The sequence below is a fragment of the Aptenodytes patagonicus genome, chromosome 2 (genome assembly GCF_965638725.1).
Source record: "Aptenodytes patagonicus chromosome 2, bAptPat1.pri.cur, whole genome shotgun sequence".
Classification (NCBI taxonomy): domain Eukaryota; kingdom Metazoa; phylum Chordata; class Aves; order Sphenisciformes; family Spheniscidae; genus Aptenodytes; species Aptenodytes patagonicus.
Window position 1 is genome coordinate 4010629 of NC_134950.1, and position 22538 is coordinate 4033166.

Here is a 22538-nt window from a genome sequence, read left to right on the forward strand (position 1 = left end):
AGAGAGATGGGGTTCCCTTTATTTTGTCCCAGCTTTTCATCAAACTTTCCAGGTTGGGATTGGGCAAACCGTTCATCACCTCCCTGGGAATCCTTTTTGAAATGCCCTCTGCCCATAGTATATATCTTCTATTATCAGGGGGTCACGTTGGCCTCGCCGGAGTGTGTCGAGAATTGCGTGAGGGTGTAGCTTTTATTCCTCCATTCCCTTCCACCCTTCTAAGGTCCACCTTGGATTTTGTCTCTCCCAGACCGGTAAATCCCATTCGTCTCCTGTAATTAATCAATTCCTGTGCTACTTCTCCCCATGTCATCTCTGGGGGACCTCCCCTTCTCTGGGGTCGGGGTGCTCTCAACCGATCTTGTAGTTGCACCGCATATAATTTCAAGGCATCAGGTAGTCCCCTTATAAGAGGGTGCAACCTGTCAGGGTCTGCCACATATTGCATGGGAGAGGGCTGTTGTGGAAGCAGTAATCGGTCACGCATCAACTGGAGACACGCAGTTTTCTGTACACTCTCTAAAATGTGACCTGCCGTAGGCATTTTAATTGAGAAGGGGTCTCCCCTTTCCATAGGATCCAGTCCACCTGCCCAGTATGCTACCCTTTGGATCAGGGACCAAGGCTATCGTCATTTGTGGTTATAAAAACCCTCGGTCCCCAATACCCTCTTGCCTCGTCCTCACTCAGCAAGATATGGTCACCCCCAGTAAGAGATACTCTCCATACATATTCAGTTTCCATTTCTCGGGGTCCCCGGGAATATTTTCCTGAATTTTAGCCAAATCAGTAGGGGAATAAGGAACGATGCGGGTAATAACTTGTTGGACTCCCCCTTGACCACCATCTACAGTCTCGGTCTTAATTACAAGTTCAATTATAGCTTCCTCCCTTCCAATGGAAAATATTTCTCTTACATGTTCTAGATCTTTATGAGGGTATAACAATTTTGATTCTTTTCCCTCATCAGAATCTGCACCTGTATTTTCTACACCGATTTGGGAGCGGGTTTCATCTAATTGCTCCTGTAATATTCTCTTCCGCTCCAGAGCCTCCGGTATGTAGCCTTTGGTTGGTCACCTGCTCAGCAGCAAGCTGATCGGAGACACTTTTTGTCTCATTTTCTAGTTGTTCCTGCAGAGCCTTCACTAGATCTTGAAGGGATTTTATTCCCTCCTCTTCTGCTTGTTGGACCATGTGTTTATCCCGTTGTGCTGCCACCAGGGCAGCTCCCAAAACCACACATACCAACACTTTCCCCTTTCCTTGCTTCAACCTTTGCTCCTTAGCTAAAGTGGAGATTCTGTTCGCTACCGCTTGCAGATCATGCCAACTACTATGAGCCCAAGTCATACCAGGTGGAGAAGGTCGGGCATTATAGCCCTCTAATCTCTCCAGGAGAGGGGTACAATCTACAATCAGACCTCCCAGGGAGGCCATAATGAGCCTACAATTATAGGGATCAGGTCCCTTATTAGCCCTCTGAGGACTGTCTCCCCTGGTGTATGACTCCTCTCAGAGAGGGGCTGCGGTAAAGGCCTGGTCCCAGCGATCGCTTTAGCACCAACAAGGGAATCCCGTCCGTGATGCCAATAAAATGTCACAACCCAGACTGGGTACCTCAGGGGGTCGCAGTAGTTTCATGATTCCCTGGGCTAAATTGAGGTGAAACGACACCAGACGATGGATCAAACGTTTTATTTATGGTAGAAGCAACCTGAACTTGGAAAGCGTAATGGCAGGTGGCGTGGGTTCTATTGAGACATTCATAAGGAAAAAAAAAGGAAGGAGAGGAAAAGGAAAAAAGAGGGAGAGAGAGATCACCACCCTTGGATCCCGCCATGACGACTGCGGATGTGTCGATCCTCTGGCGGTGGGCGCCCACGTGGCTCCTTGCAGTGGCGCCTTTTATAGTCTAGTTCCCGCCTCTCGGCAGCGCCAGTCATGCCCCTCGGGGAGTTATGTAACTCCTGATCTCCCGCGAAGGCGCCACCGGGGGAGTGGTCGCGAGAGGGTCTTTTGGGTGGTCATGAGCCCCTTCCTCAAATGAACTCTGTATGACCTCGGGCCATAGATGGCGCGTTGTCCTGCCAGGCCTATCAGAACAGGGAACTGCGCACCCTCCGGCACGCCCTCCGCCTCGTGTGCCTCTCACCTGCGGCCCACCATTGCAGTGCAGACCGCAACCTGGTTTGCCACAATGTTTGAGACATTAACTCTTTCAGTCTCTCACACCACCAAGCTGAGTGGTGTGGTCGATACGCCTGAAGGATGGGATGCCATGCAGAGGGACCTGGACAAGCTCGAGAAGTGGACACGTGTGAACCTCATGAGGTTCAACAAGGCCAAGTGCAAGGTCCTGCACCTGGGTAGGAGCAACCCCTGCTATCAGTACAGGCTGGGGGATGAAGGGATTGAGAGCAGCCCTGCCGAGAAGGACTTGGGGGTACTGGTGGATGAAAAGCTGGACATGAGCCAGCAATGTGCGCTCGCAGCCCAGAAGGCCAATTGTATCCTGGGCTGCATCCAAAGAAGCGTGGCCAGCAGGTCGAGGGAGGTGATTCTGCCCCTCTGCTCTGCTCTGGGGAGACCCCACCTGGAGTACTGCGTCCAGCTCTGGAGCCCTCAGCATAAGACACAGACCTGTTGGAGCAGGTCCAGAAGAGGGCCACAAAAATGATCAGGGGGCTGGAACACCTCTGCTATGAAGAAAGGCTGAGAGAGTTGGGGTTGTTCAGCCTGGAGAAGAGAAGGCTCCGGGGAGACCTTATTGCAGCCTATCAGTACTTCAAGGGGGCTTATAAAAAAGATGGCGGCAAACTTTTTAGTAGGGCCTGTAGTGATAGGACAAGGGGGAATGGCTTTAAACTAAAAGAAGGTAGATTCAGGCTAGGTATAAGGAAGAAATTTTTTATGCTGAGGGTGGTGAAACACTGGCACAGGTTGCCCAGAGAGGTGGTGGATGCCCCATCCCTGGAAACATTCCAGGTCAGGTTGGACGGGGCTCTGAGCAACCTGATGTAGTTGAAGATGTCCCTGCCCACGGCAGGGGGGTTGGACTAGATGACCTTTAGAGGTCCCTTCCAACCCAAACTTTTCTATGATTCTATGATAAATAAGTCAAACTTTCAAAAATAAGCTTGAGTAAAATAATTCAAGGATTTGCAAAAAGCCTGAAAGCTTAGAATCCTAAAATGAACATTTTCCATTACCAGCAAAGTGTATCCAACAGCCTACTATTGTAATGCTCCTTCATAAAAATCTGAGGATTTATTAGACCATTACACGTGAAAACTGAGGTAGGTAAGAGGGACTTGACCTCTTGTATCCATCCCTTCCTCATGATCAGAAACAACTCAAAGTTTCACTAAATGAAGATTTGACACTACTTACTGCTGGAGGTGTTGCAGCACTCAACTTGTGGGTGCTTAACCCTATTACTGGGGTCACCAGCTCTGAATTTAAGCATTTACTCAAACCTCCTATACAAGGCACAGGGCAAATGTCTACATTTTTAGTACCTAACTCAAAGTAGCAAATAAATGCATCCTTCCATTAGGATGTAATACTCTGGAACTTCTGTCATTGTTAGGTGCTTGAGGATGGGATTTCACAAATTACTTGCATGAACCTGCCTTGTCTGTCCCTCACTCCAGCGTTGCCATGGCCTCCCATGTAAAAGCACTCAGATCTGTGCTGACGGGTCCATGAGACGATCTGACTGAAAACTAGCAACATGGAAAGAAAAGATTCCTTTTCAATCAAATGAACTTGCCAATGATGGTGGCCTGAGAAATGAGTAACGTAAATGTGCAAACAACAAAATTATAGGCTTAATAGAGACCAGGCATAATTTGCTTATGAAGGAAGTTCATATATAATATATAACTATGTTCCAAATATCAGGAAGCAGAAACTGGAGTTTGTTCAAGGGCATCAGGTTCTCAGAGTAACTCCTACTATAGCACCTCCGGAAATGTACAGCTTGTCAACAGGCTAAAAAACCTGCAGGAGACCCCAGCTATTCAAATAAGAAAGATTCCCTCCTAAGCGGATCCCACACCAGATTACATTTATATATGTGAGGAAGGAACTGAAGATTAGACCAGCCCACATAAAGAGCTGCTCAGATAGCTTTTACTTTATGTCTGCCATCTCCCTGGGGCATGGGGAGGGTGGTTGTGTGAACCCTCACAAGAGCCTAAAAACAGGAGAAAATTCACTGGCTCAGGTAATTGAAATTGTGTGAGCAGAAATTTTCCTTCCATGTCTAGAGAGCTGACTCTTCAGTCTAGAATGCTGATCCTCTCCTGCCTTTCTAATCACGTCTTTTGTTTTTCTTACTGATTTCCTCTTTATAACAGCAGTCTTTTGCTGAACAATCCCCCTTATTCCTTCAGCTTTCATCATACTTTAATTTCCACTCTACTGCTTATGACATCTTGATTTTTACTTATTGTAAGACTTGCTTTTGAACTATTCCTCCAGTGTATTGTGGCTCCTCAAAACATAAAGTTTTAAGGAGCAGCTTTTAAGTACTGCCAGCCAAGAAACCCAACAATGTTAGATTCAGCATCTGAAACGTCTGCTCCACTGAAAACATCCTGCGTTAAACAGAAAGTAACTTATTTTGCAGGATTTAAATAGTGGCTATATATCATTGCTCTCTTCAGACAGTAGAGGAACTCTAGTTTCACTGAACTTGCAGGTTCTCTGTATTCCAGCGATTCTTGTTGCAATGCTCAGCATGTTCAGTGCTGTTGTACTGAAATTGAATACATTTGGGGACAGTATGCAAGCATTCCTATTGCTTGTGGCTATGAAGAAAACTGAATGATGGGAGCCACCTTTTCCTATTCTGCTTTAGCGGTGAAAGTAGGAATGGAAATTTGTGTGGGCCCTAACAGAGGGAAGAGAAACACTGATAACGGTTCTGATGTAACAGTCCTTAAGCTAAAAATGATTAAAAATGCTGATGCATTCTTAAAAAATAAAATATGAAGACCTAGAATTTAAATGTGACATTCACATAAGCTTAGGCTTTGGTTGGTAAAGATGTTAATTAAATGAGATTTGCCTACATTCTTGCTTCATGGCTGTCTTGCTGCATCTATTGAGTGACACTTGATAAGGCTCCTCTGTAGGGGCTCAGAATAAAGTTATGATGAAAACAAATCACTATGTAATAAGCTGAAAATCAGTTTTTCTGCTTCCCAAAGCTTTCTGAAGCCTAGCTCTCCAGTCAGGATTGCTGGTTAATAAAGCTCGATTCCGAGGCAGACCAAGGGGTAAGGTCTAGAAATTTGCAGTGGTATGTGCTTTTCACCTCTGATCCTGTAACTGTCTGTACAATCTATTTAACACATCGCCATCCTTTTGGAGCAGAACAGTCTTCATTCTAAATGGATCTATAGCAAATAGATGGGGGCTTTAAAAAAAAAAAAAGTGCACATGCTTCTGTGTATTCTACAATTCCAGGGCAGCAAGTAACTTCCGGGGTGATGAGTTACTGGGATTTGGTCCAGAAAACCAATGTTCTGGTTTAGGATGATAATAAAACTGTGTTGCTAGCAAGCTGCTATAGGATAGCACAGGAGTGTCTTAATGATAAACAAAACAAGTAACTTGGGTATGAAACGTCCCTGAGGTGGATGTTTTACACTTAGAGGATGGTAAAGAGCAGTGGCAGAGATTTGGCTGGATATGCTTGTGCATTACTTACAGCCAAGAAAGGAAAACATCAGCAAGGTGCGGATGAACTGAGGTGATTCTTCCTTTCTTAGGACAGCCTTGTCCCAGCTCTCAAGGCTTCACTTTTTCAGTGACCAATAACTGACCATAAGTGAGTTATTGATGGTTTGGGGGCCTTTGCCTTCTGCCTGCACCCACAGTTTCAGGGGCCTTGCTGTTATCCCACACTTAAACATCACAGCATGAGACACCGGGTATCAAGTTCCAGTTCACAGAGTAAGCTCTCACACAAGTCGGTAACAGCTCTAACAAACCGGGATTGGGGCCTTCTGGAGTTAGGATAAGGCCTATGGCCTGTTAGTAGCAGGACAATAGTATTTTCACCAGACATTGGGTACGGAATTGCTTATATAGTTCTGCTGTATTAGCATGCGTATGTTTGGGTTCAAAACAACTAGTATTAAAGCCTGCATAGTGATTGTTCTGTGGTTCTAGAAAACTGCATCGTATTGTGACTCGATACTAAGGAAGCAAGAACAAATAGGGTAGGCAAAATAGCAGTCGTATCTGTGACTTGAAGACAACATTTCAAAACATGAAACAACACATGAGTTAAAAACGTAGCCAGGTATAAGACCAGCAGGTAGGAAAGTCATTTGCACGCCCAAAAAGGAGAAAAGATATGACTGCTTGACAGAAAAAAAAAGCAACATTCCCTCAGCCTCTAAATGGGCTTTGTCTCACCCAGAATCACTTACATCTTCTGTATAGACACCATAGTCTCCTAAAAGCAATCACTGTATGACAGTGAGAGGACTTAAAAGTAGATAAGCCAATTTAGGTTGTCTTTCTTACTACAGTCCACCTTAATCTCTATTCAGTTCCCTTTCTTTCTCTAGTAGTTATTTTTTTTCTTGTTTAAACTGTTCAAATGGCCTAAATTGTTCATTGGTCCTGGGAGGATCCTAATTTGGCTATACAAGCCTGTATCTCCTGATTTTAGCAATTAGCCACACTAATGAACTTCAGGTTGTTGATCATCATCAACAGGGTAGGAAGGCTCTACAGAGGATCTGGACAGGCTGGATTGATGGGCTGAGGCCTATTGTATGAGGTTCAACAAGGCCAATTGTATGAGGTTCAGTGCCGGGTCCGGCACTTGGGTCACAACCCCATGCAACGCTACAGGCTTGGGGAAGAGTGGCTGGAAAGCTGCCTGTTGGAAAAGGACCTGGGGGTGCTGGTTGACAGCCGGCTGAACATGAGCCGGCAGTGTGCCCAGGCAGCCAAGAAGGCCAATGGTATCCTGGCCTGTATCAGAAATAGTGTGGCTAGCAGGAGTAGGGAAGTGATCGTGCCCCTGTACTCGGCCCTGGTGAGGCCACACCTCGAATACTGTGTTCAGTTTTGGGCCCCTCACTACAAGAAGGACATTGAGGTGCTGGAGCGTGTCCAGAGAAGGGCAACGAAGCTGGTGAAGGGTCTGGAGAACAAGTCTTCTGAGGAGCGGCTGAGGGAACTGGGGTTGTTTAGCCTGGAGAAAAGGAGGCTGAGGGGAGACCTCATCGCTCTCTACAACTCCCTGAAAGGAGGTTGTAGCGAGGTGGGGGTCGGTCTCTTCTCCCATGTAGCAACAGGACAAGAGCAAATGGCCTCAAGTTGTGCCAGGGGAGGTTTAGATCGGATATTAGGAAAAATTTCTTTACTGAAAGAGTGGTGAAACATTGGACCAGGCTGCCCAGGGAAGTGGTTGAGTCACCATCCCTGGAGGTATTTAAAAGACATGTAGATGAGGTGCTTAGGGACATGGTTTAGTGGTGGACTTGGCAGTGTTAGGATAATGGTTGGACTCGATGATCTTAAGGGTCTTTTCCAACCTAAATGATTCATGCCAACACCTTCACCCAAAGGCAACAGCTTAAAGTCTTTCTGTCTCTCAAGGTAGGGAAGGTGTTGGTAGATAATCAGGTTGCCCTGATTTGTTTGAGTCACTGTTTATGTACTGTTAACCAGGACAGTCATCCCCTCCTGCAACTGTTTTCCACTGTTTTTTGCAGTTGCGCCTACTGTGCCATACTGAGTCAGGTGGGGTTTTTTTGGAATTTAACAAAGCAACTGTAGACCATTAAGTTGTTTTCTCCAAGTTTGTTCATGAACAGTCTCAGGTACAGTATTTGCTTCCCTTATCTTCTTTTTGGAAACTACTTTTCTCCCTAGCTGGGTTTTTGGTTTGGTTTTTTTTTTTCCCCCTGATAACTAGGTTATTACAACAAAGAACAAAACTCTGTTACCACTTAAAACTGAAATAATCAGCATACCTAACATCTCCCCAATAGGTGGTGCTGCATCTTTTTCATAGTGTTTAATTGTTGTATTGTTTGCCCTGATCACCTAGAAAGTTAAGTCTTTCTTGAGTTAACTGAAGTTAGTAATCTAATAATAATAATAAATACTTTGGGGTTTGGTGGGGTTTTTTTATAAATAAGTATTGCAATTCATTTGGCAAAAGAAATCAAGTGTGGCTTTGTAGCTTAGTAATTAGGACAAGTCATCTGGTTGTGGAGAGACAAAAATCAGGTTTTGGTCCCTCTGCCATGGATTAATTGTGATTAAATCAGTAACTGTAAAATAATAAACAGTCTCTGGGGAGGGGATCAGAACCCTTGAAGTCTTTGCAACCACGTGAACACATTAGATCATAGAGTTGTGGTCTTTTTCACTTTTGTTCTGATCTCACTCATTTTATATTCTTAGACAAAGCAGAACACAGAATATGTGAGAAGTCTAATGTGCGCACTCCAGGATGACATCTTAAAAGTTAGGCCAGTTGAGAGCTGGAAAATGTAAGCTTAAATCCCCTCAGAGTCAAGAATAAAATTTACATTTTTCTGCTCTGAGTAAAATTTTTTGCCACTGTGTCATTGTTATCAATGACTAAAAGACATTTATAAACTGTGGGGTTTTTAAATTAATTTAGTTTAAAAAGGGAAGGGTTGTTACTTAGTGAGATCAATGTATGTTTTCTCATCAAAAGAAAAGCCATACCGTTTGTCACTACCCTATTTGTATATATTTACCCCAGATTGCCACTGCTGATACAAATGATTTTTAAAAGCTGTTCCTAAATACCATTTTTGCTTCCAAAATGATCAGAACATGCTCAGTTTTTCCAAAACTAATAATTCATTCCTTGAGAGGTATCAGTTCTGGGAAATCCAGCAGTTACGATAGGTATTATGTCCAACAGTCACTCAACTTTTTCTTTAAAGAAATACAATTTTAAGCGTTCAAGCAGTTCTTCTTATACTACTATATAATTGTTAATATACCATATAAAGAGCATGTGTAAAATAATGCTTTTATAGAGCTTTCAAACCACTCTTTCAAACCAAACCTTTTCAAAAACTGAGAGGTTTTTTGGGCGAAATTGCCCGGTAAGACATAATTAGGTTTCACTGTGCTCCAAAACATCAATTGTTAGTGACACAAAGCATTAGAAATAAAGCAAGTGATATGGTCCAAAATGAGCGTGCGTCCTGTTACTTCAAGAACAGAGGTAGAAGATAGCTGTAACTCTCCTCAGTAACACAGAAATGCTGCTGGAAGTGTGCAGCAGCATGAAAATAGCCTGCAGGAACAACAGGACTTCTACATGAGAACAGTGCTTAAATAAAACTATTTATTATTTAACTGATTGTGTAAGTCTGCAGTCTGCTGTATACACGGCAATAAGCCGTTTTGCTTATAAAGTGTTAAAGCCACAAAAATCAGCTTTAGATCAATACGAGCATATTGCACTCTAGGATGTTCCAGGTATTAACTGCTGTTTTCAGGATCTCTATTTTCCAGGGAATTTCTGAAATCCTTGGTAAAAAGGAGCCGTGGTTCATCTTGGTGGGTGACTCCAGGGCTTAGAAAGGCTCCTGCTACAAATGGTTCGTGTCTGGTTAGCCACATTGGCAGGCTGTAAGCAGAGCAAAGCACAACGTGCGTGGGTACCGACGGCAGGGCTGGGGAAGAGCTGTTCAGATCCAGTTGATGAAATTCGTGCGGGGGAGGAGAAGGAGGCGGCAGAAGGGCGGTCAGCTCCAACTGGCGGACTGGAGGCGGTGGGCGCGCGGCTCGGCCCGGGCCCACCGCGCGGCCGGGCTGCGGGGAGCGGGGCCCCTCGGGCGGGCGGGCCGGCCGCCCTGCTTACGGCCCGCCGCGGGCAGGAGGGCGGAGGAGCCGGCCGCAGGCGGAGCGCCCCTTCCCCGTGACCCCGCGGCTCCTCCCTTCTCCCCACCCACCTCCCCGCTCCTCAGTGCTGCCGAGTAACCTGGTTTCCCGGCGTCGGCCCGGCCCTCCTCCCTCTTTTCTTTTCTTTCCCCCCCCCTTTTTCTTTTCCTCCCCCCTCCCCTTCCTTCTCCTCCCCCTTCCCCCGACAGCGTAGCCGGGGCTCGGGCTCGCTCCCTCCCCTCGAGCTGCTGCCGCGGTAGGGACCTGGAGAGAGGCGCCGCCTCCGCCGCCGCACACGGAGACATGTACCCGGGAGCCACCTCCGCCGGACCCGGTGAGGCTTCGGCCGGTTTTGTTTCCCTCCTCCGGGCTTCCCCCGAGCCGCCGGAACGACTTTCTCTTTCTCGGGGCGGCGGGGTTTGAGCGCGGCGGCCGTGCGGGTGGTGTGTGTGAGGGGGGTGACCGTTGGCGCACGAGGCGGTCTGTCAGGGCGGGAGGCGGCACGAGCCCCCTTCTGCGGCCAACTCTGCCCCCCACCCCCAGGCGCCGCGAGGCGGGGGGGCGCGAGGCGCCAACGGCCGGCGGCGAGGCGTTGGGGGGGGACCCTGCGGGAGCGCGTCCCTCTCTCTCCCCCCTCCCCCCCCCCAGCTCGGGCCTGGCTGGAGTCGCCGAGGCCGCGGCCGGCCGCGCTCGCAAGGGAAGGAGGGGTCAGGCCGCTGCCGCCACCTCGGGGAGGGCGGCGAGCGAGCCTGCGTGTCCGGAGGCCCCTTTTAGGGGAGGGTCGCCTTCCCCTGCCCTCCTCTCCCCTCCCTCTGCCGCGGCGGGAGGCTGGCTGCGGCCTGAGGCGGGGGGGGGGGGGGGGCGAGGCGAGCCCCGAGGCGGCGGGGAAGGAGGGGCGGGCGGGCGCGGGGGGGCGAGGCGAGGGGGCTGCTCCCCTCTCCCGGGCGAGAGGTCCTCTCACGGGGCTCTCGTAGCCGCTGAGGTGGCTGCTGGGGCGGTGGGAGACGGCAGAGAGCCCCCCTCCGCCCCCAGCCCCGCTCCCCTCCCTGGCCCGGCCCGCCGCCGCTCCGTACCCGGGTGTCCCCTCGGTTGTGTGCTACGTGCTGCCTTCCCCAGGCCAGTGCTTGGCTGTTCCTGCCAGCTCAGCCTCCTGCTGGCAGCGCGGTGTGGACTGGGGTCTCCATTTCCTCCCTCCCAGATCCTCGTAGCGGCTGCATCCTCCTGGGCTAGCCTGGGATACCCGTCTCGCCGTGCACAGAAGTTCAGGCTGCCGTGGCTGTGTTTTGCTGTCAGCGTATTTGTCAATGACTGCGCTGCGCTAGTTTGTGTTGTTTAGATGTAGGTAAACCGTATCCAGGTGTTGGTTAGGGCCGGAAGAGGTTATCGGCTTCATTAGATGTCTTCAGGTTCCATCGTGTAATGAAATCTGGGAGCAAAGGAAGGATGAATGTGGAGAGAGAAGAAAGGTTACCAACTCGCTCAGGGACGTTTAATATTATTTAGGGGAAAGATAGGTTAATACTGTGGGAGTTTGCGCAGTTAATATGGGATAGTGTTTTTTCTTTTTAGTGTTAGGCTGTTTATGTGGTGAGAATTCTTTTCTTATGTAGAAACTATGGTGTTTGGGTGACTGGTACCTAGTTTTCTTCTAGAAAAGTTTCAAAATAAGTGGAACTTTATTTTGTATTATTGTTCTCAAGAGTTCTGCATAAAAACTTCTCCCTTAGAGGGATAATCTAGCAAAGAATAGTGAAGTATAGGACCTGTAGCTAGGATGTCTTTTACTGCTTCTCTTACAAATGCTTCTGCTGTAAGAGCATTCATATCTTAGGATCCAGTTAGGTGCTGGCTCCTTTTTTCCTCTGATTTGATTCTTTTGAAGGGACAAGAATCAAGAAAGACAATCAGGATGATTGTTTTCCTCTTAGAATACAGCTCCTCTGTTTTCATTTCATTGCTTTTCTTTCTACAGTGCATGAAGACTTTTACTAGACACACCAGGAAGATAGGTCTCTGTGTGTATCCAGACTGACATTCAAGATTTTGCTTTCATGTATAACATCATTTGCACATTTCAGTACCAATAACTGTGAATAACTATTGATGTAGTCATTTGGTGGCTTCTAGTGTCAGGTTCTCTTGCTCAGGTATAGGTATACTTTCAGTTTACAGGTATTCATGGTGTTCAAATTGTGCTGTTGTTGCTAAGGCTGTTTTGTTCACCTCCTATTAATATATCTGTTTCAAAGTTATACGTTAGGAGCTAAATCATTGAAAATATTGCCAGTGTATGGGCTGAGGGTAATTTTACATGTGGGAGTCTCTTCTATCTTCCTTTATTTGCTCTTCATCTGATCCTGCCGCTCTCCCTTTCACTCAGAATGATGTTACTTCCCTGGCACCAGCGTTGGTGGCTGCTGTTTACCATCAGGGACCTACGTTCAGTGTGTAAGGGTATTTTCCCCTCACCAGGACAACCCTCTCTTCACCTCGGGCTCTTCATAGAACAAACACTGTACTTTTACTGAGTCCTAGGTTGCTACATGTTGCTGCTGCGTGTCTCAGGCTCCTGCTATTCTGCTTCCTCCAGCCAAGCTCGTCGTCTGTCTTGTTTACTTCCTAGTTTATCTCTGTGGCTCAGCCCTTTCCCCCTGCGCGCAGCTGGGCAGTGATGGTGTCTGTTCTGAGGTATGAGCTGCGAGTTGTCCTCCACATCGTGAGGCGCTCTGTTTCCTTCCTGTGAAATCATCCACAGAGAGCCTTACAGTGGCTTCTAGCAGTCCAAACAGCTTCCTGCTCCACACGAAATCATAAGGCAGGGCATTTGAGTAGAGGTTTTTAAGAGAGCGTGGCTGTACTGTGAACCAGTCTAGAAATGGGGACTGTCAGCAGGATGCTTAGTTGCCTTGTGTAAGGCTACGTGTGGCCTGCGAGCCACCAGTGAAAGTCCCCTTCCATACATTAATCTGATACCTATAAAATGAATGTACGCTGAAATCCTGTTCCAGGGAGCGAGCAAGAATTGTGGTTTACAACCATTCACTGAGCCACAGCTGCCGTGAATGCACAAGAACTCCAGCCTCTACATGTCTGTCAGCACATCCTTGACACCGTTTAAATGCTCCATTCATATCTTCTGTGACTTAGATCTTGCCGCTGTTTGCTTCTCCAAATGTTGCTGATGCATACAAGCTACTTTGCTCTTCCAGCTCCCGTCGCCAAACTGGACACCGCAGCCAACCCTGTTCTGAGGGTGCCTGTGGTGCTGGCCGCCTGCCAATGTAATCGCTCAATTTGCCACAGGGTTTGCTATTTTAATCTTAATTCTTTTTCTGGAAACAGTATAAAGCAAGTTAGGAGGCCATATCTGACTAATTTAAAAAAATTGCTGCTGAACGTGGAAACTTTGTTCAAACATGCTGTTACATCGGGAGTAAGATGTTTTTTATACGAGAGGGGGGCATCATGAAATCACTGTTTCCATGGTTAGGAAACCTATGATCCCTGGTCCTTTTTCCCAAATACACTACAAAATGCAGTGTAACTTTTTCAAGCATGCTATTGTCATGGCCAGTATATTTTCCTAAGGAAGAAAAAGGCTGCATATTATTATGTTGCTTCAGCTAGCTGTATAGTCTTAAGGTGGCTTAAAGATGAGGGAGTCATTTGATGGAAAGATAATTGATGTTGTCATACGTGTGAACCAAACTTTCTCCTTTCCTTAGTGAACTGAAGTATACGATTTGCTATATGAAAAGTGAAACTTTTTTCAGCAGTGATTCTCTTGCTGACTATGCAGTAACATGGGATTTTGTACGCTTATTTTTCCTTTGTCTTGAAATTTTTCACTTTTGCAGAATCGTCGTGTACTCATGTATACTTAGTGGTGCGTTGTAATGTATACAGAAAGAGTGCAGAGGAACAGCCAAACCTTCCTGACTTCCAGGAAAGTACCGCTTTCACAATTTGTATACCCTCTCCTGCACTGCTATCACCACCAGTCTTCCTCTATTTCACAGAAGGGTGGTAAAGTAAGTTAAATGCTTTAACTCTGTAAGAGAAAATATGTCTTAGATTATCATACAATAGTCTGTTCTTCTACCCACTTTGAACAGTACAGGAGGGAAAGATTTTTCCATTTCAGAAAACAGCCCTTCTAAATACTTTTGGCCTTCCAGAAACTGCAGGGATCAAGTTGATGAACGCGGTAAACTTTGCAAACATACACAGTTCTCACTAATTAGGAACTTCACATGCGAAATGAAAGTCCTGTTTGTGTCAACTAAGCATGTGCTGACAATAGCTTTACAAAACTTGTAAGACTTGTCAAAATTTTGTTGTGTATTGTCTCTCTTATTTCAAGTTTTAGCGGAATACTTGGTCATATTTTTAGTGACAGAATTTCTAATACTCCAATGCTACCAGAAAATACTACTAAATTTGAAAATTAAGAAAAGTCAACCTCCAGTATCTTGTTTTCGGTAAGTTATGAACTAAAAAAAAATAGCTGATGGAAAATATTATGTAGTTTTAACTGTAGTGGCTGTGGGTAGGGATCTGTTCCATGCATTGTCCAATTAATTTGCTTTAGTATCATCCATCCTTTCTGATGTACACACAGAGCAGCCCCCTAGAATGTAAACTATCTCATCCTATTGACTAGGGAAGTGCTGCACTTTCCAACTCGGTGCAAGGGGGGGTTTGTTTTCTTTTTCCATTTATTGTAATACCCAAGGTTGAACTTAAACTTATTTCCTTATCTGTTTCATGCTATCAAAATTGGGAAAAATAAAAGACAGACCTGAATAGCATCATCCCCAGATAGACTGGACTTGCGTAGCGTCTCAAGTCTTACACCAGAGTTGTAATTTGTTAGTACACAGTTCTCTTTGGTAGCCATTACTAAGAAGTAGTGCTTCGAAGAGACTTTTTAGTACTGTCCAGGAAGTTTGTTTTAATCCTCAGACTGAGATGATGCCCGTATTTTTGTATACTTGTGACTTTTAATAGGTGGTGTCTTTCAGTGTGTTTAGTGAGCACCATAGGTTAGTGCAATTCATTGTAACTTCTCCATTTTAATTTGTTTTGCTTTTACTGTTCTCTTTTCAGAGTAAACAGTGCTTTTAAATAAAAAGTTTTAGTAAGCATTATTTAATCTGTTTCTGTAGGCTTTCTTTGCATTTTGTATTAAGGAAAAATATTTCTCCTAAATATCTTTCCTTATAGCCTTGCTGCAGCTGTGAAGCCATGTGATACCTGGTGAAAGGAAAGTTTTGGTTTTTTTAAACTGTATGACTTCACAAAACTGGACACAGCCAAGGTAGAAGCAAACCACTGATTTAGATAGGAAAGTACTGTTGATAATGACATAATCAAGTCAGTCCAAAGCTCGCTTTAATGTTTTTCTTTCTTGTTGCCATCAGTGTTGTATTTTGAATTCTGTTCTCATTGAGCTGTCCACAGTGCTGCCAAATTTTGTTTGTATTTGGGTTGTGAAACTGATTTTTTTTTTTTAATCACAGATGTGGTGCTAGTAGTTCATTCTCTCCTATTGTAATTTGTTTGTCCTCTTCTAGTTTTTGCCAGTGCTGCTCAGTTGTGTTTTGTCTTTGTAGGTTTTAGTCTCCATTCAACCTTCATTAAACAGGCAACTGAAAAATAAAACTCTTCGTTGCTGAAAGTAGATTTATAAGCTGTTCCTGTGTCAGCCTGTAGTTCTACATTCATCTTAAACTAGCCTAATCTAGTCCTGCTGCAGAAAGAAATGGTCATGCAGGTGTTAGTGTGGGAGGCTGCCTTTTGTGCTGTTGGGCAGACTGATCCCAACTGAAAACAAGCCCCTTTCATTCTTTGCCTTCATGCCCCCTCCTAGTTAGTTTTAGCTGCTTTGCTTCTCTGCAGGAACACTCACGACAATGCAAGTTTTGGGATCATAGGGCAGACTGAACAGCTGCGTGAAGGCAGGACTTCTCTTTCGGTGCTAGTTCTGTCTTACACCAGCTTAAGTTGTATGTGAGCTTATTACGGCCTGAAGTGAAGTTGTTAAGGCCTGGGTGCCAGAGTTAATATATGCCATGATAGCTCCGCAGTTGTGAAAGTCTCTATCTTTGAGAGAAGTGTTAAAATATTTAACTTCTCAGAGATACAGAATAACTACATACATCTGCACTGTTTTGGGCTCCACATGTCTTTCTTAACAGCTCTTCTGGCAACATCCTGTTTGCATTCCCTTGGACAAGTTGCTTTATAATCATGGAGAATATGCTTAATGTTAACTCTTTCACCTGTGTGAAGAGTTAAATCACATAACACATAATTCCATAAATATATATAAGTTTGAAGACCGTGTGTTTAAACAGTATGTGAATTTTATGTCTTACTATGTCACTTCCAACCTGTATTGGGGTGTGACTGAAACAAGGGGGCTGCAGAGCAAAAATTAAGTCTTTAGTCTCTTGAGGAATAAACTAATCTCAGCATGTCATCTTGAGGAGCTTGAAAATATACTTTTGAAACTATGTTGGTTTTACAGCGCAGATTTGCGTATAGGGAATCAAGTTGATGATTTTGTATGTAGTCTAGAAAAAAAAATAATGTAACTCTTCTGGCCAGACGAGGAGCTGACTTGGCAGACAGTGTTAGATACCGTGGGTGGCTGTTTGAGCTGCTAATGTCACAGATTGGAGCTTTAGAACTTTCTGTCTTAGTGGTGCTTTTTTTGTGTTCTTAGTTCAGTCATGAAATGTATGTTAGAGATTATTAATGTGAGAAAATAATTTTATTTAAATTTAAATTTAGTAGTAGGAAGTGTGTGTGGATGTACTAATTTGGATTTATTTTAAATAAGCCAATTTTAGAAGAATTCCCAAGAGGGGAGGTTTCACTGGCTTAGCTAGATCAATCTGAAAATTGTTTGAAGTTAAACTTGTCATGTAGATGAATAAGGCTTTAAAACATAATTATTACTGGGGCCTCGTTATGTACCTTCTGAAACTTGTTTAGCAAGTGTTTACTATTAAAGGACAGGCGTCTGTTCATGCAGAGAGTAAATTCCTATCTAAATGTTGCTGTGTTCTTGGCTTCGCTTATCCTTTGATAATGAACTTACTTCATTGTCCTTTCATACAACGTGGGGTTTGCAGTGAATGCTCCCTTTCTACTGTTTTTTTTAATTAATCCCTCTGTTGGTTGTGCTCTCTTGCCCCATCATACTCCTCCATCGTTTCTGAAATCTTCATTTGCTCCCACGTGGAGGACAAGTCTGAGGACTTCAGGAGAGCGGGGGTTTTCTTGTTTGTGCTTTTTAACTGCCGGTGAAATGTAAGGTTTCTCAAACAATAGTACTTGTCAACTTCAGCTCTTCTGGCTTGAATATTTCTGTTGAGAAAGCTAATGAGAGACATAGGTTTAAAAAGGAAACCCCCAAAACCACCAACCCTCCAAACCACAAAACAAAAATAAAATAGAGAAGAAACCCAAGTTCAGGTAGAAATGACAATACAGAAGAATGAATGTCTCGGTGAACCAGTACGTTTCTTTTTGGGAAGAGCTTCGGTGTTTAATGAGGGAATACTTGGGAATAATTTGTATGGATTCAGAATATTTGCATGAGGGTGTGTTGTTTAAAAAGTGAAAGCTTCATTAAGAAGGAGGAAACTTCCCACCGGGGCAAGGAAGTGAAGCTTTATTGTTTGAGTCTTGTTATGTGATTAGAATACAGTAGTGGTATTTTTTTCTAATTGTTTCTGACTTGCAAATCCCCTGTAATGTAAAATTTCTATGGAGGTATAGGCCTCTGCAGGAAACTTGTATGTGCTTTTTTTTTTTAACTTAACCTTTCACAGAATCCTTAAAATAATGCACAGACCAAAAATGGAAATTTACAGGACTAGGTGCCACATGGAGTAACGTTTTAATAGTGACACTGCAGGAGAAAATTAATTATTTCCAGAGGAAAAAAAAATCTGTGGGGATTTGGATCTCCCTATAGTAAGATGCTGTTATTTGCAGTCTCCTCCCATGTTGTTGCCGTCATGACTGGGGTGGCACAGTGCCACAGTTGAGTTTTGGTTTGTATCAACTTAAGCAACTTAAGTTCTCCTATTACAAGAAGCAGGTGGAGGGGAAAAAAACCCCAAGATGTAATAGGAAAAAAAGGTTCTCATAGGGGAGTTTTGCTGAAAGCCTACACTCTTGTCATATCTCAGTTATTCCATTATTATGAACCTGCATTTCACCCCTCTTTTCAGCGATGCTGAAAACCACAGCCCTATCACTTGAAACCGCATTAGATACTGTTGGATCTCTTGTGTGTTAAAGATGCTCCTACAGCTGCTTTCACTATCTAAAATGATAAAATAAAGCATAACCTCAGCTCTTAACTGTGAATTTTCTATTTTGAAACTAAGCCACGAGAGTGCTCATGTTTTTGTAGATTAATCCAGTGTGGGTATGGGGAAAGATTTCTTTTTTCAAAGAAAGCATGACTGCTTCTGAGTTATAGCTCAACAGTTGAGTTTTGTAAATTAAAAAATATTTTAGGTGTGAAGACAACTTAAAATTTTTAGACTTTACACAAAAATACTGCTAGCCAAAGTCTGTGGGGATATGAATGTGCTTGCAAAGATACTGTGCAAAATACAGCCATCCTAGCTTATTTCTTTAATAAGCTGAGGACAAATTATTTCTGTGTTTCATTAAATTGTATACAATGTGAACACCAGAGGGAATGGGGATTTGGGGCCTCTGTGGCACCAGTTTCCAGCTGGTGAGGCACAGCACACTAGAAAGACATGCCAGTGGCAACAGAGTAAAGCCCAAGCCGTTAGAACTTGTTAAGCTTGGCGGAGCTTGTGTGCATGTGAACACTGATGTCTCTAATAATATAGAAGGCCAGAGGAGAGGCATGGGATGTAATGGCAAGGGATCTGGAAGGAGAAGGAAGGAAAGGGAAAGGTGTTGGTAGAAAGGTTAGGGGAGCAACATTATGCTGAGAACTACAACTCTGGTTCAGGTGACTTAATCTGTCCAGTGTCTGCTCGTGAGCTACAATAGAGAGACCAGTTCTTACTATTTCTAAGGGGGGGGGAAAAATCTATGACATACTGGGATCTTGAGTTATAGAGGTAATGGAGCATCATAGTGAGGTATACAGTACTGATGGTGTTATTTGATGGCAGTTTGTGTGTGCAAAAGGTGTTGAAGTACATAACGCGGGGGGTTTGGGGCTAAGTACCCCTCTCTGAGCTCAGTTCTGTGCCTGGCACTAGCTGGAGTGATTCTGTGCTCTCCTCAGGACTGAATGCAAGTTCTTGTTCGTCTGATATTCACACCAAGTAGTTTGATGGAGACCAGTCTGTGCATTGAAGTAAATATTGCTGGAAGAGTCAGTACTGATGGATAAAGAAGTCTGTCCTGGTTTTGGACACAGTTTACCAGCCTACCAGTGACTTTAAAAAAAAAAAAAAAGGGTGGGTTATGTTATTTCATACGTACCTATACAGTCAGCTAATATAGAAGGAGGGGGAGCCACATTTCTTTCCTAACCTAAATGCAATATTTCAGCAAACAGGGGGTAAAGGAAGGGTAACGTGGGATGAAGAATACAGATTTTCTGGTCTTGCCTTCTATAGGAAAGAAGCATCATGAAGGGAGGAATAGATGCTAGTGGGTGTTTTTATTCCCCCCATAGAAGATGTGTGTATTCACTACATAGGCCTTTTGGAGTGGCAAAGAACAGGGATTGTATTGCATGGAGGCATTGCTCTTTACGAATGCAGAAAATACTATTACAGTCTTTATTTTAAATTGTTAGAAAAGGCATCTGGAATTAGTTCAGCATAATTTTCTAAAGTATAGGAAAGTGAATGAATCATTATGGTCAAGTGTGATAAATAGCACTAAGAATGTTCTCCATTTCCCCCTTCATCGAGTAGAGGTTTACCTGAAGATGGAGTTATTTTGTAGTTTGAATTCACATTTAACTTTAAACTGGGTTGCTGACTTGTGGGTAAGCCATAAGCATCCTCTCCATTGTTTGGATGAGGCTCACTATTTGGATGACTTAATTCAACGTTGCGGTTTGTAATTAAAAGCATTTCTCTGCATCCCTTAAGAAGCATTTCAGTAGTACTTTGTACAATTTTGCATATAGGGATCGGTTAAGCCACCTGGATTATTAACAGTAAGGATAGATGTTTTAAGCTCTGTATGCTCCTTGTGTGCTCTGATGGTGCTCTTCTGCCACTTGCCCCACTTGCAGATGGCCAGTAGAGTGGTGAGAACCAGCTTGTTAGTATTTGAAAATTTGGAGGATAACTTTGAAGGTCTAGGCTGAAAGGAGAATGTGGGAAGAAAAAGAAAGTACTAACACTTGGTGTCTTTTGCTAGTTGACATTGTCCAGAAGAAGCTAGAAAGAACTATTCTTAGTTTCTTGCCTGCTGCTTTCTGCTGGAGCATTGATCTCTTCCTCTTTGGTTCTCTGGCATTTTGTTCTTGTAGTCTTTCATGTATTCTTATTTGAAATGTGGTCATAACTTACAAAGCAAGCTGGATTGATGTCTTGTTTCTCCCTTTCATCTCTGACTGCAACACCCGCTCACACTATTGGTGTCTGGGAGTGATTCTGGTCTCTGGATCATATCACTTCTGGCACTATGAAGAGATCACACTCTGTCTTATGGGGGTCAAAAAGTAACCAGGATAACCAAGGGAGCTATAGATCTGTAACTGATTATTTATTCCAGACAAAATAATTGTAGAATGGTTTGGGTTGGAAGGGACCTTTAAAGATCATCTAGTCCGACCCGCCTGCCGTGGGCAGGGACATCTTTCACTAGATAAAAGGGTTGACTTGAGAATTAACACTGTTTGAATTCTTTTGCAGTAAGTGACAATTATTCCATAAAAATCATGTCTAGATTAGGTCTATTGAACATAATGCGATTACAGGTTTGAAGGCAATGCTGTTTATCTAACACTTTGACTCCTTGTTAAGGTTTTTAACTTCATACTACAACGCTAAGGAATTAGAAGCAATCTGGCAGAGTGGGATCCCTAAACTTTTCAATAGTCATACGTCGGACTTAAAATATGGCCAAATATGAGGACAGGTCCTTCATTTTTGCTCATCAGTATTGAAGCAGCCATAGCTCTGATAGCCCACCTTGGCATATGCAATGTGCTGTGGTTAGAAAGTATGTTAGCTGCTCACTGAGAGACCAGAAGAATCTTTAGAGAGGGGCTCCATCAAAAATGATGTGAATCCTTGACAGGATCCAGGCACAGTTTATATATGGTCAGAGTGAGAAAAGAAATAACAGAACAGTAACGCATGCAGAGAAAATGAGGAATGCAAGAAGATAGTTGAGCTAAGTATCTTTAAGGGTTGGCTTCCACATGTAAATGGAGACACGTGGTGGCCTGGAGTGAGCAGGTGCTTGAGAAAAGTACAGGAACAGACTGGATGCAATGGGGAACGGGGACACCCCATCCCTGAACAATCTAACTCTGGATAGCATTTGAGGGGCCGTTCCAGGAAAATAATGATTTGCCAGGTGTGGGGTGATACATGGCTGTCCTGGTTTTGGCAGGGACAGAGTTAATTTCTTTCCTAGTAGCTGGTACAGTGCTGTGTTTTGGATTTAGGATGAGAACAAAGTTGATAAGGCACCGATGGTTTAGTTGTTGCTAGGTAGTGCTTACACTAGTCAAGGACTTTTCAGCTTCCCATGCTCTGCTGACTGAGAAGGCTGGAGGTGCACAAGAAGCTGGGAGGGGGCACAGCCAGAACTGGCCAAAGAAACATTCCATACCAAGTGACGTCATGCTCAGTACATAAACTGGGGAAAGCTGGCCGGGGGGGCCGCTGCTCTGGGACTGTCTGGGCATCGGTCGGCAGGTGGTGAGCAATTGCACTGTGCATCACTTGCTTTGTGTATTATTGTTATTGTTACTATTTTATTATTATTGCTATTATTATTTTATTTCAATTATTAAACCCCGCAAATTTCATGGGTTTTTATCTCAACCCACGAGTTTTTCTCACTTCTACTCTTCCAATTCTCTCTCCCATCCCACCAGGGGCGGGGGGGAGGAGTGAGTGAATGGCTGTGTGGTACTCAGTTGCCGACTGAGGTTAAGCCACACGATGGCTAGGAAACTCATCACAAATGCAAGGCAGATATTCAGAGGGGGAAGGCACTCTGGTGCATGAAGACGGTAAAAATCCAGCCTTCAGACATAGGAGAGGTAAACAAGGAATAAGTGAGCTTGAGCTTTAGGGAAGGAAATTGAGATCTGCAGATTCAGTGATCCCAAAGGATGGATACAAGTGGCAACTTAAATCCACATTTTGGAGCGTGTATAGAGCTAGAGTTGCAACCTGTTTCAAAGCAGAAATGTGGCTCTGGACAAGTAAGAGTTGTACAGCATTGTTAACAGCGCTATGTCTTTACTTTGCTACTAAGTAAAAGGACATGCAACTTCAGAAGTTGAATTTGATGTGTCCAATGACCACTTTGGGTGCTGTACAACTTACTGGATGTTACTTGATTTATAGGGCAATACGGATTTTACACTGAATTTATTCCTTATAGTGGACATAGGTAAGGTTTATAGGCTTGCCTCC

The 22538-nt window shown here is 44.2% G+C and overlaps 1 protein-coding gene across 1 annotated transcript in view; it reads left to right on the forward strand.

Annotated features, from left to right (window-relative positions):
- The first annotated feature begins 10133 nt into the window (after nt 1–10133).
- AGO2 (argonaute RISC catalytic component 2) overlaps nt 10134–22538 on the forward strand; it is a 55809-nt gene continuing 43404 nt past the window's right edge. Inside the window, exon 1 of the mRNA XM_076329042.1 lies at nt 10134–10243. Coding sequence (XP_076185157.1) covers nt 10213–10243 — 31 coding nt within the window. The 5' untranslated portion in view covers nt 10134–10212. The remainder of the gene's footprint in view (nt 10244–22538) is intronic.